Here is a 16,478-nt window from a genome sequence, read left to right as displayed (position 1 = left end):
GTCAACTTTGCTTTCTGTATTTTACGTCATTATTTTAATTTTAGTTAAGTAGTGCACACCTAACTTGTATTTCTGCCTAAATGTGCCTAAATGTGCCTAAATTTTGTTATTAATTATTCAGATGCTGCTTAATAACTGTAGATACACCTTTGATCCCATTCAACACATCTTAGAAAAATATGTATTTAAAGAATACTCCAGAGTGCACACTCATCCTCATGTCATCTGCATTCAAACATACCAACGCTCCTCGTGTAATCCGAACTAGAACATTTGTTACATTTGACAAACACTCACTGCTACATCCTCGGGTATCTTCTACTTTAATACACACGTGTTGATGTATTTGGAGTCAAAGACACTTTTTATAACATAAACACTGTAATTGCCCGTCTGGTATCTATATCACCGATAGTGCGTCTGCTGAATCAGTGGGTGACGTTGATACATCCACTCAAGTAGATATTGTAATCTTTGTGAGATTACTTAACGTGTTTCCTCCGGGGCTCCCCAGGGACGGTACAGGCCGGGTTACCTGGGACTCATCGTACGTACACGTACACGAGTGAGTAAGGCAGTGAGTAAGGTTTTACGCCGCTTTTAGCACATTCCAGCAATATCACGGCGGGGGACACCAGAAATGGGCTTCACACATTGTACCCATGTCGGGAATCGAACCCGGGTCTTCGGCGTGACGAGCGAACGCTTTAACCACTGGGCTACCCGACCGCCCCCGTACACGAGTGACACCAGGTGTCTTTTTAATCATATTTATGAATAAATGATATCAACTATAAAATACAACGCCAGAGAATAACCAGTCTTGATTATCAGGTGAAACAGATTCCTGAGGGCGTAAAAGGTAAAAATATGCGACAGTTATATGAATGGATCACTGAAAATCAGTTTTGACACCAGGTGTCGCGAAAAGTGTCAGCATATCCTGCTCCGCCGGTAGCACCCGCAACTCAAGCAATTCGTACATAAACTTTAGTGTTGTTTGTTTGTTCATGTTGATAAACACGCGTTTACACTGTTGTGAGAGATCGCTGAGATTAATGTTTTTGTTTTTTCTGGTGTTTATTCTAGATATACGACGTGACAACCCCTGACACCACTGCGTGAGCTGAAATATAAGAAGGGGAGACAACCAGGGCACACGGCACAAGAAAACCTAGTCCACTACTACATGGGAAAACCCCAACCCACACAGTTCAAGGCATGGATGGGACAGTCAACAGCACACCATCACACAGAAACCAAGTGTACAGATTCATAATGAATATTCAAATATATCACATGGATAAAATAACATAGGACACAGCTGTTAACGATACTGTCAGCTGTTGACTTATAAGTGAGACGTGCGAATTGACTCCACGCTCTTCCAGCCTTTCACAGGACAACTCAAATTGTCTTCGTACATTATATCTTCTTGGAGAATCGAGCCCGATCTTACATTATTTACAGTTTATCAATAAAAAAACCACTTGTTCTGCTCCAGCCATCTCGTGCATACAAACATGACGTGTAAGGCAGTAGCAGTCAGGAGGCACGGGTGTCTAAGGCGCCGCGATTCGCTGTGCAGAGTTGCCTCCCTTGGGCACGCCAGAAACCTATGATTGTGGGTTCGAATCCCGGTTCTCCCCAATTATGTTTCTAGATTTGTCAGCACCATACCCGTGCTCGTGGGTTTCACCGAAGTGGTAAACGTCTGAGACCTGCATCACTTCGGGCTTTCCTCCCACATTAAGCTGACACGCCGTGATATAACTGGAATACTATAACAAAAGCGGCGTTAAACCCCACTCACTCACTTAGTAGCTGTCAGCGTGTAAAAATATAATGGAATAATGGATGATAGCATATGTTTTTGTCAAAATAGGAGTGTTGAAAATATGAGACACAAACTAGTTTACATAACACCAGGTGTAGGGGGATGCTGAGGCATACTGTATACGTTACGTCAGAGCTCACACAACATCGCCCTATATGCGTCAGTGGATAGAGTCGCCCTATTTGCGTACAGTCGAGCAGTGCCAACATTCCACAACCCACGTTTTATGTTTCTAATCCACTGAAATTATAAAAGAATCGATCGTAACCAGCATACCACATAAAGTAAATATATACCTGTATATTTACCTGATATGATTTGGTGGTCCCACAAAACAATTAGAATCTTAAACTATCGCTGATTGGCTTTTGAAATAGTTCCAAAGGGTTTGTGCCTATTTTCTGCTTAAAAATTACCTGCAGAGTAACATCGTTCTTGAGTCACTGTATGCCAGCTGAAAATAGTTTCCGATGATGTAACAGCCTCAGGCTTCTAACTGGTTTAATTTGTTTGTTTGTTGTGTAACGCCGCAATCAGCAATATTACAGCTATATGACGGCGGTCTGTAAAATAATCGAGTCTGGACCAGACAATCCAGTGATTGACATCATGTGCATCGATCCACGCAATTGGGATCGATGACATGTATCAACCAAGTCAGCGAGCCTGACCACCCGATCCCGTTAGTCGCCTTTTACGACAAGCATAGTCGCCTTTTACGGCAAGTATGGGTTGCTGAAGACCTATTCTATCCCGGAATCTTCACGGGCCTCTAACTGGTTTAATACTGCACTATGATATCATTAAGCGATCAAGAGTAGAAACAGTGCATTTAGGACTGACCCACGATTTAGCAATTATTCCAGCATTATACCGGGGACACTTGACTTCACACATTGTACCGAAGTCGGGAACAGAACCCAGGTCTACGGCGCATTGGCCGAATGCGTTTCCACAGGGTCACCCAATCGTCCCTATAGCATACATCGTACCAAAGACTAAATAAAAGCGACAAAAACCTTTATTACACAATTATTATACGATTCTGACCATATCATGAGTATGACTGTGTTTTTGAATCACTTTCAAACTAGTAAACACTCGTATGACATTTGACGTATTTCACGTGCAGGCGTTTCATAGTGACGTATTTCATGTACAAGGTATCATAGTGACGATAAAGGTGCATTCTCGTGCATTATTATACACATTTTTTATTCAAAACAAACCATAAGTGATGAGGGAGTAACACTATATATTTTTATCCCAACCAGAATACGAACAAGCAAGAAGTTAGCATTTAGAATTTGCTTCCAATAACGCGAAATTTTAGAAAACAATTTTCTATAGGCAATATGAATGACTGACGCGCTGAATGAAATGTGATGCGCCGATGCTTGAGAAACACTTTTGTTTAGCCTTAGCAGTCCAGGTGTGACGTAATGCAACATACCTCTTTTGGATGGTCGGAGCATAAGAAGATAATTATATACCATAGGTAACCAGTGCGTGTGGCATGCAAGGTGGTGACCTATATTAACATGCCTCCATGACGGGAGAAGTGCAAGAGTATAGAAGTAATGACATTGTCAAAACAAGGTTGGGGGTACAGACATTGTAACTATAATATAACCAACATTGACAACTGTGTGTATATTTATATAGTAACGTATTCACTTGAATATATTTAGACTTTAGCATTGCATATGTGTGCTGATGTCGCTTACTGTATGCCCTTTAATACTACAGATATAGGTATTGGGTGAAACCCGTTAATCCGAACTGCGCGGAGTGAGGTGAGGTGAGGTGAAATGGGGTTTAACGTCGCGTCCAAGATTATTGCACTTATATAGCTACGTGTGTGTGTGTGTGTGTGTGTGTGTGTGTTTGTGTGTGTGTGTGTGTGGCTGCTTGTACTAGTCCGGACTGATGCCGATGGATAGTGCTAGCCCACTGAGATACCATGCCGCAGTTTATCATGAATACCCCACTCAGACACAGTATACTGACTCCGAGCCGACCAGTCCTTGTTTAAGCCCCTTAATGCAGAGCGCCAGACGGGGTAACAACAAGTACCATCTTTTAACGTCTTTTGGTATGACGCGGTCGGGGATCGAACCCCGGACCTTCCGCTCTCCGGGCGGACGCTCTACCACTAGACCATGGAGGCGGTCTCGTGCCGAGTTAAATCGTCCAGATTAGAAATCAGTGTATGCAGTAGTGAGTGAGTATGGTTTTACGCCTCTTTTAGCAAAACGTCAGCATGTCACGGCGTGACAAGCGAACGCTTTGACCACAAGGCGACCCCTCCAGTAAAGTATACGTAGCAGTGGCCATTGGAGTTCATTAACTTTCACAACAGTTCTCGCCCGGAAGTTGTGGTTTACATAATACCCTGTCCGGATGAACGAGTTTTCACTTTCCTGCTGTTCATACTGATATAGGCAACAACTGTATGTTAATGTCAAAATCATTTGTTTTATATTGAGTGTAGACACTACATGACAGCTACGATAACGACTCGGTCCTGGGACCAGACTAAACAAACAAACAGTTCAAACGTTCAACAGAATAGGAACAGGATCTGGTTCTACACGTTCATTCATAATTGAAATACCAGGCATGAATACACAACTCCATATTCTTGTAACAGTATCTATACAGACTAGTGAACTTGGACACACAAGAACGTCAAGACCGGAGAAGATGGGACAATCGTAATGGACTTGTCACTCACCAGTGTGGATCCGCCATGTTTGATACCCAGAGGCACTATGGGTCAAGGTCAACGCCTTCCTGACCAATGACGTCACACCCTTACAACAGAAACTGCACGTTGTCAACGTTAGGGGTAAGATAAGTGCAATAAATGGCGGTACCTTGCTGTGAAGATGATGAAATGAGGGGATAGAGATCTTTCATGAGACTATTGGCTCCCTGGGACTGGTGGGATACGTTAGATACATGTAACTTTGTACTCACAGGGTCACCTCATATGGAGTATTTATTGGAACAGGTTCATGAAGCGACTGTTAAGCAAAGAAGACACACGAAGGGGAGATCATGAAGCAGAGATCTTAAAGCAGAGATCCTAAAGCAGAGATCATGAAGCAGAGATCTTAAAGCGGAGATCCTAAAGCGGAAATAATAAAGCAGGTATCATAAAGCGGAGATCCTAAAGCGGAAATAATAAAGTAGGTATCATAAAGCGGAGATCATGCAACGGAGATCACAAAGCGGAGATCTCAAAGCAGGGATAATAAGCCGGTATCCATTAGCAGAGTGAGTGAGTGAGTTGGGTTTAACGCCGCTTTTAACAATATTCCAGTTATATCGCGGCGTGTCAGCTTAATGTGGGAGGAAAGCCCGAAGTGATGCAGGTCTCAGACGTTTACCACTTCGGTGAAACCCACGAGCACGGGTATGGTGCTGACAAACCTAGAAACATAATCGGGGCGAACCGGGATTCGAACCCACAATCATAGGTTTCTGGCGTGTCCAAGGGACGCAACTCTGCACAGCGAATCGCGGCGCCTTAGACGACTGGGCCACCCGTGCCCCCTATCCATTAGCAGAGATGATAAAGCCGGTATCATTAAGCAGAGATCATAAAACGGGTATCATAGAGCAGAGATCTTTAAGCGGAGATCACATAGCAGAGATCATAAAGCGGAGATCACAAAACAGAGATCATAAAGCGGAGGAAACAAAACAGAGATCATAAAGCAGAGGTAACAAAACAGAGATCATTAAGCGGAGATCACATAGCAGAGATCATAAAGCGGAGATCACAAAAAAGAGATCATTAAGCGGAGATCACAAAACAGAGATCATTAAGCGGAGATCACATAGCAGAGATCATAAAGCGGAGATCACAAAACAGAGATCATAAAGCGGAGATCACATAGCACAGATCATAAAGCGGAGATCACAAACAGAGATCATAAAGCGGAGATCTCATAGCACAGATCATAAAGCGGAGATCACAAACAGAGATCATAAAGCAGAGATCACATAGCAGAGATCACAAAGCGGAGATCATACAGCAGAGATCATAAAACGGAGATCACAAAGCGGATATCATAAAGCGGAGGTAACAAAACAGAGATCATAAAGCGGAGATCACAAACAGAGATCATAAAGCGGAGATCTCATAGCACAGATCATAAAGCGGAGATCACAAACAGAGATCATAAAGCAGAGATCACATAGCAGAGATCACAAAGCGGAGATCATACAGCAGAGATCATAAAACGGAGATCACAAAGCGGATATCATAAAGCGGAGGTGACAAAACAGAGATCATAAAGCGGAGATCACATAGCAGAGATCAAAGCGGAGGTAACAAAACAGAGATCACAAAGCGGAGATCACAAACAGAGATCATAAAGCGGAGATCACATAGCAGAGATCATAAAGCGGAGTTAACAAAACAGAGATCATAAAGCGGAGATCACATAGCACAGATTATAAAGCGGAGATCACAAACAGAGATCATAAAGCGGAGATCACAAAACAAAGATCATAAAGCAGAGATCACATAGCAGAGATCACAAAGCGGAGATCATACAGTAGAGATCATAAAACGGAGATCACAAAGCGGAAATCATAAAGCGGGGGTAACAAAACAGAGATCATAAAGCGGAGATCACATAGCAGAGATCATAAAGCGGAGATCACAAAACAGAGATCATCGGCGTCAGTTAATGTGATACGTCAAAGCTTCATATTTACATGGGTAATTTTCGTTTCGTTTCAGACAGACTCGTGGTGGAGGAGAGACAGACTTGCGAGTTGTTCACCTCGATGTCACCGTTCTTCTTCAGTCCTACTCAAAGATGGTGAGATCTGACAGAATGTCCGCGGATGACCTGTCAGCATGTTATTCAGGGTACACAAGGAATGAGTGAGCAATATTCCAGCAATGTCACGGCCGGGGTCACCAGAAATGGGCTTCACACATTGTTCCCATGTCGGGAATCAAACCCGGATCTTCAGCGTGACGAGCGGACGCTTTAACCACTAGGCTACCCCACCATCCAGGATACACAAGGATGTACCATCAGTAATACCACATCATGCACTGGAACAAGGGTAACGTCACCCCACAATGACTGACGTTTCTGAATGTGACCGTTCGTAAGACGGGGTGTCCGCACTAACGAGGTTTGACTGTAAATATACAGGTATGTACGGTTTGGAATAAAATGTGCGCAACTGGTGATGAAATTAATACACGTAAATCCTTCAACGATGCGAGAAGAATGTACTCACTGATTTGCCTCTGCCAGCCTACAAAAAATGCGTCACTTTTCAGACTCCAGATAAATATGATAAACATGTTAACGCTCTATCCGCCATTGTAATGTCACTGCGCATATGTAGAGAGTTTGTACCATACAAAGTTTTTTTCGCTTGTGACTTACCAGCAGTAAGCATTAAAATACGTAGAACGTCCCAGCGCGTTCCATGGCAGTGTGGGAATCACATACTGCCAGAACACAAGCAATATACACGCAACCCACAGCAATAGCCCCTCAAGCATCTATCTACATTACCTCGACTGGCACTTCTATCAGAATATCCCAGTCGTCTCCAAAGCCAATGCCGTATCGTCTGTAGGTCGTTATAATGAAGTATATATCATATCCCGCGACTCCCAGGTAAGATATATAGTGTATATCTCCCAGCACGCGCTGTCACTGTTACAGAGGGTCTGTGGCTAGAAGCGTGAGGGCTGGGTTATCACTTGTTATTTTTGTGGGGGTAAATTGGCACAATGTTTGTCAGAAGGCTCTGGAGTCTATGGATTCTTCCCGATCTGTGTCACGAGCGGTTGTTAATGGAACATCTATTTAAGACTAGTTCATTTCAAGTGTATTAATACATTTGGAAAGGGGATAGTTAACTATATATATTCGTTTCAAAACACGTTGTGTTGCACTAGACAACTCATAGGGACACCGCAGTTGTGTCCCCTAGCCGTACCAGGATCTGCAGAATTCAAGATTCACCCTGATAATTAGCCTTGATTTGTCACTTTATCCGTGCCAGTGGGTAGCGCCAAATTGGTAAACGTCTGACACCTGATTCACTTCGGGTTTTTGTCCTACATTAAAGTGACACGCTGTGATATGTCTGACATATTGTTCAAAGCGGCTTTAAACTCACTCACTCACTCACTCACTCATAGGCAAATTTCGCAAGAAGATTGCGAATGCATTTTACGTAACCCTACTGTCAGGCCATTTTGGGGACGTTGTTTTGGATTGGTTGAATCTTTTAATACAGTGGCCAGTTGCCAATGTAAAGAGGAAAAATATACTTATCTGAGAATCAAGTTTTGTATCGGCCAACCAATTGTACAAAGGTATTGAAATTACCTCATTTGCGATGTATGATTAAACACCACACATAGTCTTCTCTATTAATCCGCTATCTTAGATTAGAGCTATAACTTACATAGATAGAACAGTCATGGACAACATATGGTCGAATAAACCTCTGTATTTTGCCTGTAGTGTATATATATATTATCCAGGCATATTGTAGGGGTGTTTCCGTCAGTAAACCTGACCCAATCTCCGCTTTGCATCCACCTGATCACCATAGCAACCAGACACGACTGGTGGGGGTGTGTTCCTTGCGGGTGGCGAGTAAACTCGACAGCAGCAGCCCGGATGCTAAAATGTCAACGTTCTCGTGTTCAGCGCTGGTGTAAATATCTCGAGAACAATTCGTAAACCCAATAGCACTTGCTGTAAAAAGCAATTAGGGAATATTTGATTGACAGGTATATGCGAAATAGGCAACAGAACAATGTCAGACTGAAAAAAGGTCTAGATATTTTCCCTATCGAGGGAAATGGCCGCCAGATAAAATATTTACTGCAAGACTTTGTGTTTAGTTAATGGCATTTGCCTTGCAGACATCACATATCTCAATTCCCATAATCGTTTTACAATAAAAGCATTTTCGTCATATCTTCCCTGAGATGTCCACATCCTCACATATAAACCGGTTGCAGATAATCCGGATTCGGTTTGTCTGACTGTTGTGTTGTTTCGTGGGAAGTAGTATATGCCAATAATCTCGTTTTTATAGGAATAGCCTATCTTTTATAATTCATAATACAATACTTAAAGAATAAAAGGATGATTTCATGTGATGGGTTCACGCCATCTAAAGGATTATTATATTTCAACAAATTATCTTAACATCGAGTTTATTTTTATAATTTTTAGACATTAATCCTGCAACATTAGGAGCTCAGTAGATTAACGCTTAGTATCTGAAAACATTTAATTTTGTCTAAACTTGCTTTAGGGCTATAGCATTACAGTAAAGGCTGGTCGGAAGGCAAAATATACTAGGAGCTCAGTTGTTGGCGACTGTATTTATGAATTTCTTATGCAGGCCAATGTTGCTTTACAGTTATTGATCAAAATACTCCCATTTATCAAAATGATTTATATTTTTCGTGTTTGTCACGAGTTATGAGCGTATCGGCAATATTGAATCCATGTAACGACCAGCGCATGCCAAAAAATCATCTCAGAGACGACAAGGACTATTAAAAGTAATATATTCACTACAAAACTTAAAGAACGGATACTCGTTGACTGATTGGATAAACGGTCAATTGTTATTAACAAGGTCAATCTGTATACAGTGGCCACCGCCGAACACCCCTCCCAGACATGCACGTGCACTCTCCCGGGTTTCATAATGGCCCCCATGTTTACAGTATGTGCGTGAACACACTCCTCCAGTCCAGATAATCAACACAAAGGCAGTATTATGAAACCGTCCCGACCCCCTCCCGGCCTCATCCCTCCCGCGTGCCGCTCCCCCCTCTCATGCATCGGCTATGGTATACATGCGCATATCACACCGCTGAGGTACGTAGGAATTTGCTTATAACTCATTCGTGGTAGATATCGTTGCCATGACAACTGAAACACTATCTGCAGGAATCTGGGCATTACGAGTGGAAATGGTAAGGAAGCGTTACTACGGTAAACTCGCTCATTCACAGAGAAAATACTGGTCCAGCGTTACTAGCCACACTAGGAAATTGCTTTTTTTTTAAATAAACTTAAAATCACAATTCTGTACACTCTAGCAGAGTAGCATTCAAATAATGGTGTTTTCTTAAAGCAGGAAGGAAGATGGTGATAAAAAAGATGTGCCAAGTTATATTTGTTTTCGGAAGTGGGTATATTCATAAAGAAGATATAAAATCAGTGATTTAAGTGCCTTAAGTGGGACAGTCGACAAGTTGAAATAGTTGAAGATTCGTTTTGTGCCAAGGATTAGAAAATATTTTCCTTTTCAGACAGTCAAAGTTATCGAAGATCCTAGACATGTCACTGTTGACACTTTTGCCGGCGCATGACAATAACAGGGATAAGACAGAAACGGGCGGAGCAAAGAAAACTGATTTTGTTGTGTGTGTGTGTATATATATATATATATATATATATATATATATATATATATATATATATATATATATATATTTGTCCAGAAGGAAACAATTAAGTTTGTGTGGACTGAACAACGTATATTGCCTGGTGTGATTTAAAAACAGTGTAAATAAAGTATATACATACAATTTTAAGAAACCATATAAAATAAACTTCATATTAACACATATGTACATGTATGCTGGATACCGTTGTCGGTATTATGATGTAGATATATAAAATTAACGTAATACCATTGCTTTAAGTAAGTGATATATTTATCAACATCTTCTTGAAGTAAATCAGTCACACGTGTAGATATAAACTGTAACATGAATGGGGATTTTTCAGGCGATGTGGCGAGTACATAAGGAGAGGGGGGGGGGGATACGCCAGGAGATGAGGGGAGTTAGCCCGGAGATGGGGGTGGGGAAGGTACGCCAGGAGATGTGGGGAGTACGCCAGGAGATGTGTGTGTGTGTATGGAGTGTTTACATTGTGCTGTTTCATCACAGCGTCCGACAAGTTCTAAACATCCACCTTCCTGCTTCAGGGCATATGGTAATGTTCCGTGGGTTGGGTTACACCACTGAACGCCACCATTTACAGCAGGGGGAGGGGGACTGATGAGTGTTCCAGATGATGAAGGTAACTCACTTCTTCCCAAACACATCAATATACATCAAGGTACACAGTGATAGGATACATCAAGGTACACAGTGATAGGATACACTTGAAACTAACAATTAATACTTCTTCAGTTATCCACATATTATAGAATTTGAACAATTTGAACAAGAACAAACATTCAATAATATTATATACACCATCTCCCTACCGATGCCCCTATTGTTCGAATGTAACAATACTGTGAATATATGTGTTTCAAAACATTATATCAATTCTTCTGAACGATACTATTAATAAATAGACATTTACTTCACGAAATCATTTTCATATCCTGATATTCAAAGATTTATTAATGTATTGATAAAAACAACGATGACAACAATAGACACACTTGGAAGGCAGATCCCTTGAAACACTTGCCAGGGATGAAAGCCTCCACACATGCCATGGGTATTAGTAAGCTTAGTGATTCAGAGCTCTAGACCCATCTTCTTCACGGATACACCTCTTTGTTAAACTACCACATGATTCACAGCAACATTCTTCCACCAACCCCTCAATACAAGCTATGACCAATTACCACGATACATTACACCGGTGTTATATAATACGGGTGTCTATTTATAGATGTTGTCTGTAACAAACAAGCCTATCCTTTGCCCTTTAACGACTTCCTTACAACCGTAACGTTTTCTGTGAATATTGTTCTTACCGGTAGGTATCGATATACTGTTTATCCGAGTGGTTGCGCCAAATGGGTGTCTGTCCGTCCGTCGGGTTTGTTTCGAAAGGAGATCTCACCGAATTAACTATCAAGCTGCACGGGATCTTCTAAACCCAAACGATGTTGTTCCCCATTTTGCACATGCGCAGAAGAGTCTGCGACTGTAAGCACCGACTGTCAGAGAATATAGTGTCTATTTATGGATTCTTGGGGAAGAGTTTCTCTTCAGTGACGTCAACTTAACAAAAACTTTGTTTTATTTGGAAAAAGGTCTTTTTAAGAATGGAGACTTGTTAACGCTATGTGGGGAATAGTTTAACGTTGTAGGTGTGTGTACATGAGATCAGATAGTCGCATGGAGCGCACATGTCACAGCCTTTGTCAGACTAGACAGATTTACGCGTGATATCGCTCGTGTGATTATATACAACTCCTTGGCGGCTGCTTTGGATCTCGACGGGATGCCCAAGTCTTTAAAGCGTTTTCACCGATATTTGATCCGATTAATGAATAAATGATAAATGATAAATTTTATCAGGAATGCATTGCGTTTTTGACATATGAACCAACTTGGATAATTCAATTGGATTACGCAATGATTATATTATTAAGACTTAAATATTTGTTTCACGTTACAACACAATATCAATGAAACTTGAGTTGTTAATAAAGTAATTATTGTATTAACCTGATACTGCAACCTAGGCCTATTTTGAAAATATATTTCCGTATATATGTGTAAATAATGTTTCATTTTGAGCTGGCATGAAGGGCTGACGGCGAAATGGTCTCCCATGTGTGTCCATTCTGACGAAACAACCACTGACCTTTCAGCCAGGAATAATTGCAGGCCTACCAGCAACTTGCTTACATCTTTGTTTGTTGTTTTACTCTACACTCACCAATATTCAAGCTACAGGATAAATAATCACGTCTTGGTTACACAAACTAGTGGATGACACTATGAGCAGCGCCGTCGGCGTACCGTCATAGCGTGAGGGAAGGTGAAGGTCACAATTTGTCTTGGCGGAAGAAAACATTCTACGGCCGATTCACGCTAATGGTTGGTCGTTGTAATATACACTGACGTATTAAGATTTGTTTGTTTGTTTGTTTGTTATTTAACGCCACACTCAGCAATATTCCAGCTATATGACGGCAGTCTTTAAATAAACTGGACCAGACAATCCAGTGATTGACATCATAAGCATCGATCCACGCAATTTGGGATACGATAACATGCATCAACCAGTTAGTCGCCTCTTACGACAAGTATGAGTTGCTGAAGACCTATTCTAACCCGGATCTTCACGGGTCGGCAGATTCAGGTAATCTGATTATGACGAAAATATGTTGTCGGGTATGAAAGTAGTTCAGGTTTGAATTGAACTGACGCAGGCGAAGACTTTGATTTTACAAGAAATGGACGCATTACACTTACGGAGAGGAGTGAGTGAGTTTGGTTTTACGCCGCTCTTAGCAATATTCCAGCAATATCACGGCGGGAGACACCAGAAATAGGCTTCACACATTGTACCCATGTCGGGATTCGAACCCGGGTCTTCGGCGTGACGAGCGAACGCTTTAACCACTAGGCTACCCGACCGCCCCCTTACGGAGAGGAAGAAGACAGCAATGTTCTCAGCACGGTGCTCTGTTGGTTCGGCGTTATCGCCTGTTAAAATGGTTTAAAGTGGGCGCACGGGGCATTACTCCCACCTAAACTGATGTTTAACATTAACTGTCTTAACTGTAGCCACACCCATACTTTAACATTGGCTTGCGATCTGGGTTCGATTCCCCGAATTATTTGATATGGGTCAGTGGTGAGTGAGTGAGCGAGTATTGTTTTACGACGCATTTAGCATCATTCAAGTTACATCAACGCGGGGGACACGAGGAATGGGCTTCACACACTGTACCCATGTCGGGAATCGAACCCGGGTCTTCGGTGTGACGAGCGGACCCTTTACAAGAAGGCTACCGCCTCTATCCGTCATTAAACAACATACATTCGAAGCCAGTGAGTAGTCGGCAAAATTACAATTTATTTTCAACATATATTCAAAACCTACTTCCTGAATATTGAATTTATTCATTCCCTATTGTGACTTGTAATATATGTATCGTGCTTTTTCAGATGAGCAACTGACTTGCTTTGCTTATAACGGGTGCCATCGTAGAGCAGGATACACTCGCCTTTTGGCGAACACCTGGCATCACCATTGTTTGATGATGATTCATAAACACATGCTTGTGTCGGAATCGTAAATAGACTCTGCTTTTGGCAGAGATTTCTTACGATTATATGGAAAGGGGATAAACAAATACGTTGGTCTACTTGAATATAGTGTCTTCAATCCTATGCACATAAACATTATCAGTGTGTCCTTGTTAACTTGTTACTGGAGCTTCTCGCAATCGTTTAAGACGAAGTGACGGTTCGATCCTGAAAATTACGCATGGTTTAATATCCGCTTGTCTCGAACTAGATAACACGACATAATCGATGGGCCCAAGAACTTTGAGGTTTAACTTCATATTTTAATTACAGTTTTAAATTGAGACATAGGCATGTACTCTCGCAACACGAGATTGTTGTGTGAGAGTCTGACTTAGACCACATGGCTCACAGCGATGATGACGTATGGTACTGCACCATTGTATTCTGGCTTAACCAAACAGAGCATGCGCGTGATGCAGCGCCCCCTAGCAGCGAAACACTCATGGTTTTGTTAAAACCTCACATACTTGCGTTATGTTATATCATCAAAATGAATCTGGGTCCTGTTCTATCGGAAGTGCAAGTATATTACAGGATAATTACAGGATATTATAATTAACTTACTGTTACTATAGTTACGTAATGTGGTATGTTCAAGGAACGCTAGTGGTTGCCAACGGGCAATGGGGGTAATGTACGTGAATGTATGGTACTCGATTCTCACTGATATATATTAGTCCAAGACCTGCATCACTTCGGGCTTTCCTCCCACAGCACGTTGACAAGCTGTAATATAACTGGAATACTGTTAAAGGCTGTTTCACTCACTGACTCACTCACCCACCCATCCACTTACCCACCCACTCACTCACTCACTGTATTTATTTCAAGACTGTTTGCAGCTGCTGATGGAGGCTTTAATGATGTTCATACTAAAACACATTAAAAAATGAACACAAATCCAAGACATTGAAGCCAGGAATAAAGAAATAGAGCACTGTCGGGTAACAGTGATGACACCCGGTGTCCGCGGGTCTGGGAGCAGGTCCGGCCCTACATGACACCCGGTGTCCGCGGTCTGAGAGCAGTTCCGCCTTCCATGACACCCGGTGTCCGTGGGTATGTGAGCAGGTCTGGCCCTACATGACACCGGGTGTCCGCGGTCTGGGAGCAGGTCCGGCCCTACATGACACCCGGTGTTGGTATTTGGAAGTATCATTAATTTGCATGACAACACTTCATAGACTTTCAGAAGGACTTAACTTACACTGACATTTGGTCCCAGAAATAAAGTTATCTTGTTTGAAAATATATATCTACAAAATAAAAAATAAAATCCAAATGGAGCCCAGAACAATGCTAGAGCTGAGGCAATCTAGACTTACCCAATAATTTTAGACTTTAGCTGGACTACTTTTTTATTTTATTCCCTGGGGTCTGAGATAACATCTTCCAGAGGCAAGGGAGTTAACTGTCGATAAAAGTCCAGTTTCTTCCCATGAGCTTGGCTGGAATTATGGGGTTATATTTTGGCTGGACTAACGAGTCTATGCATAATCCAATCAAAATCCCGTAACGAAATGGGACATCCGTTTTGTAAACTGCCGTGCAGATTTGGTTCGATTGCAGGATTTCAAAACATGTGCTCCGTCAATAAAGTGTCAACATATAAATTCAAAATTTGTTTATGATTTTAATAAAGGTTCTCACCTGTTTTAGATGCACTCCGCGAAGTAAGATCCGTTATGTTACAATCAAGATTTTGAATATCGATCACTGTGCGCCGCCATTTCAATTTTGTTAAAACCAGATGACTTTTACCGTCAGTTAACTCTCTTGCCTCTTGACGATGCTGGGGGACAGACTAGACTTAACTCTATTTCAACCTTTGTAATATAAAAACGTTTTACTTTCTCTTACAAATCGAGTTAAAAATAAATAAATTCTAGTGTAAAACTCACACACGTCATTGTATGGAGACATTTGACAGAAAAGGGAAAGGTTGAAATCTGTCGTCATTGATACTACAGTTTCTAAATACCACTGATGTCAGAGATACTTTCCCAACAGACATCAAGTGGCTCTGTTACATATGGACATAAAGTTCGTATTTTGGTTGGTTTGTTTGTTTGTTTGTTTGTTGTTTATCGGCGCACTCTGCAATATTACAGCTATCTGTAAATAATCGACAATCCAGTGATTGACATCATGAGCATCAATCTACGCAATTGGGATACGATGACATGCATCAACCAAGTCAGCAAGCCTGAGCGAGTGAGTGAGTTTGGTTTTACGCTCATTTTCGCAATATTCTAGCAATATCACAGCGGGGGGACACCAGAAATGGGCTTCACACAATGTACTCATGTCGGGAATCGAACCCGGGTCTTCGGCTGATGAGCGAACGCTTTAACCACTAGGCTACCCGACCGCCCTCAGCAGGCCTGACCACCCGATCCTGTTAGTCGCCTCTTACGACAATGGATTGCTGAAAACCTAGCTGGTTGTTCCGTGTGAAAACAGACCAAATACATGCGTAACTTTGTTACCAAATTCTTGCGACAAGAGGGCGGTCGGGTAGCCTAGTGGTTAAAG

General features: G+C 41.8%; 1 protein-coding gene across 2 annotated transcripts in view; it reads right to left on the bottom strand.

Moving 5' to 3' along the window:
- Positions 1–16,478, bottom strand: part of LOC124141682 (E3 ubiquitin-protein ligase TRIM56-like) — a 67,771-nt gene that overhangs the window by 45,520 nt on the left and 5,773 nt on the right. Inside the window, exons 1-2 of one of the 2 annotated variants that reach the window (XM_046509730.2) lie at positions 11,648–11,814; positions 4,575–4,653 (exon numbers count right to left, since the gene is read on the bottom strand). The exons of the other annotated variant lie outside the window; for it this stretch is intronic. Of the exons in view, the coding sequence (XP_046365686.1) occupies positions 4,575–4,591 (17 nt within the window). The 5' untranslated portion in view covers positions 4,592–4,653; positions 11,648–11,814. Of the gene's footprint in view, positions 1–4,574; positions 4,654–11,647; positions 11,815–16,478 lie in introns of those variants that run through there. 2 annotated transcript variants of the gene reach the window in all.

The sequence above is a fragment of the Haliotis rufescens genome, unplaced genomic scaffold (genome assembly GCF_023055435.1).
Source record: "Haliotis rufescens isolate VD_foot unplaced genomic scaffold, xgHalRufe1.0.p SCAF_21, whole genome shotgun sequence".
NCBI lineage: Eukaryota > Metazoa > Mollusca > Gastropoda > Lepetellida > Haliotidae > Haliotis > Haliotis rufescens.
Note: the sequence above shows the minus strand (reverse complement) of the source record. Positions and strands in the feature narration are given on the sequence as shown.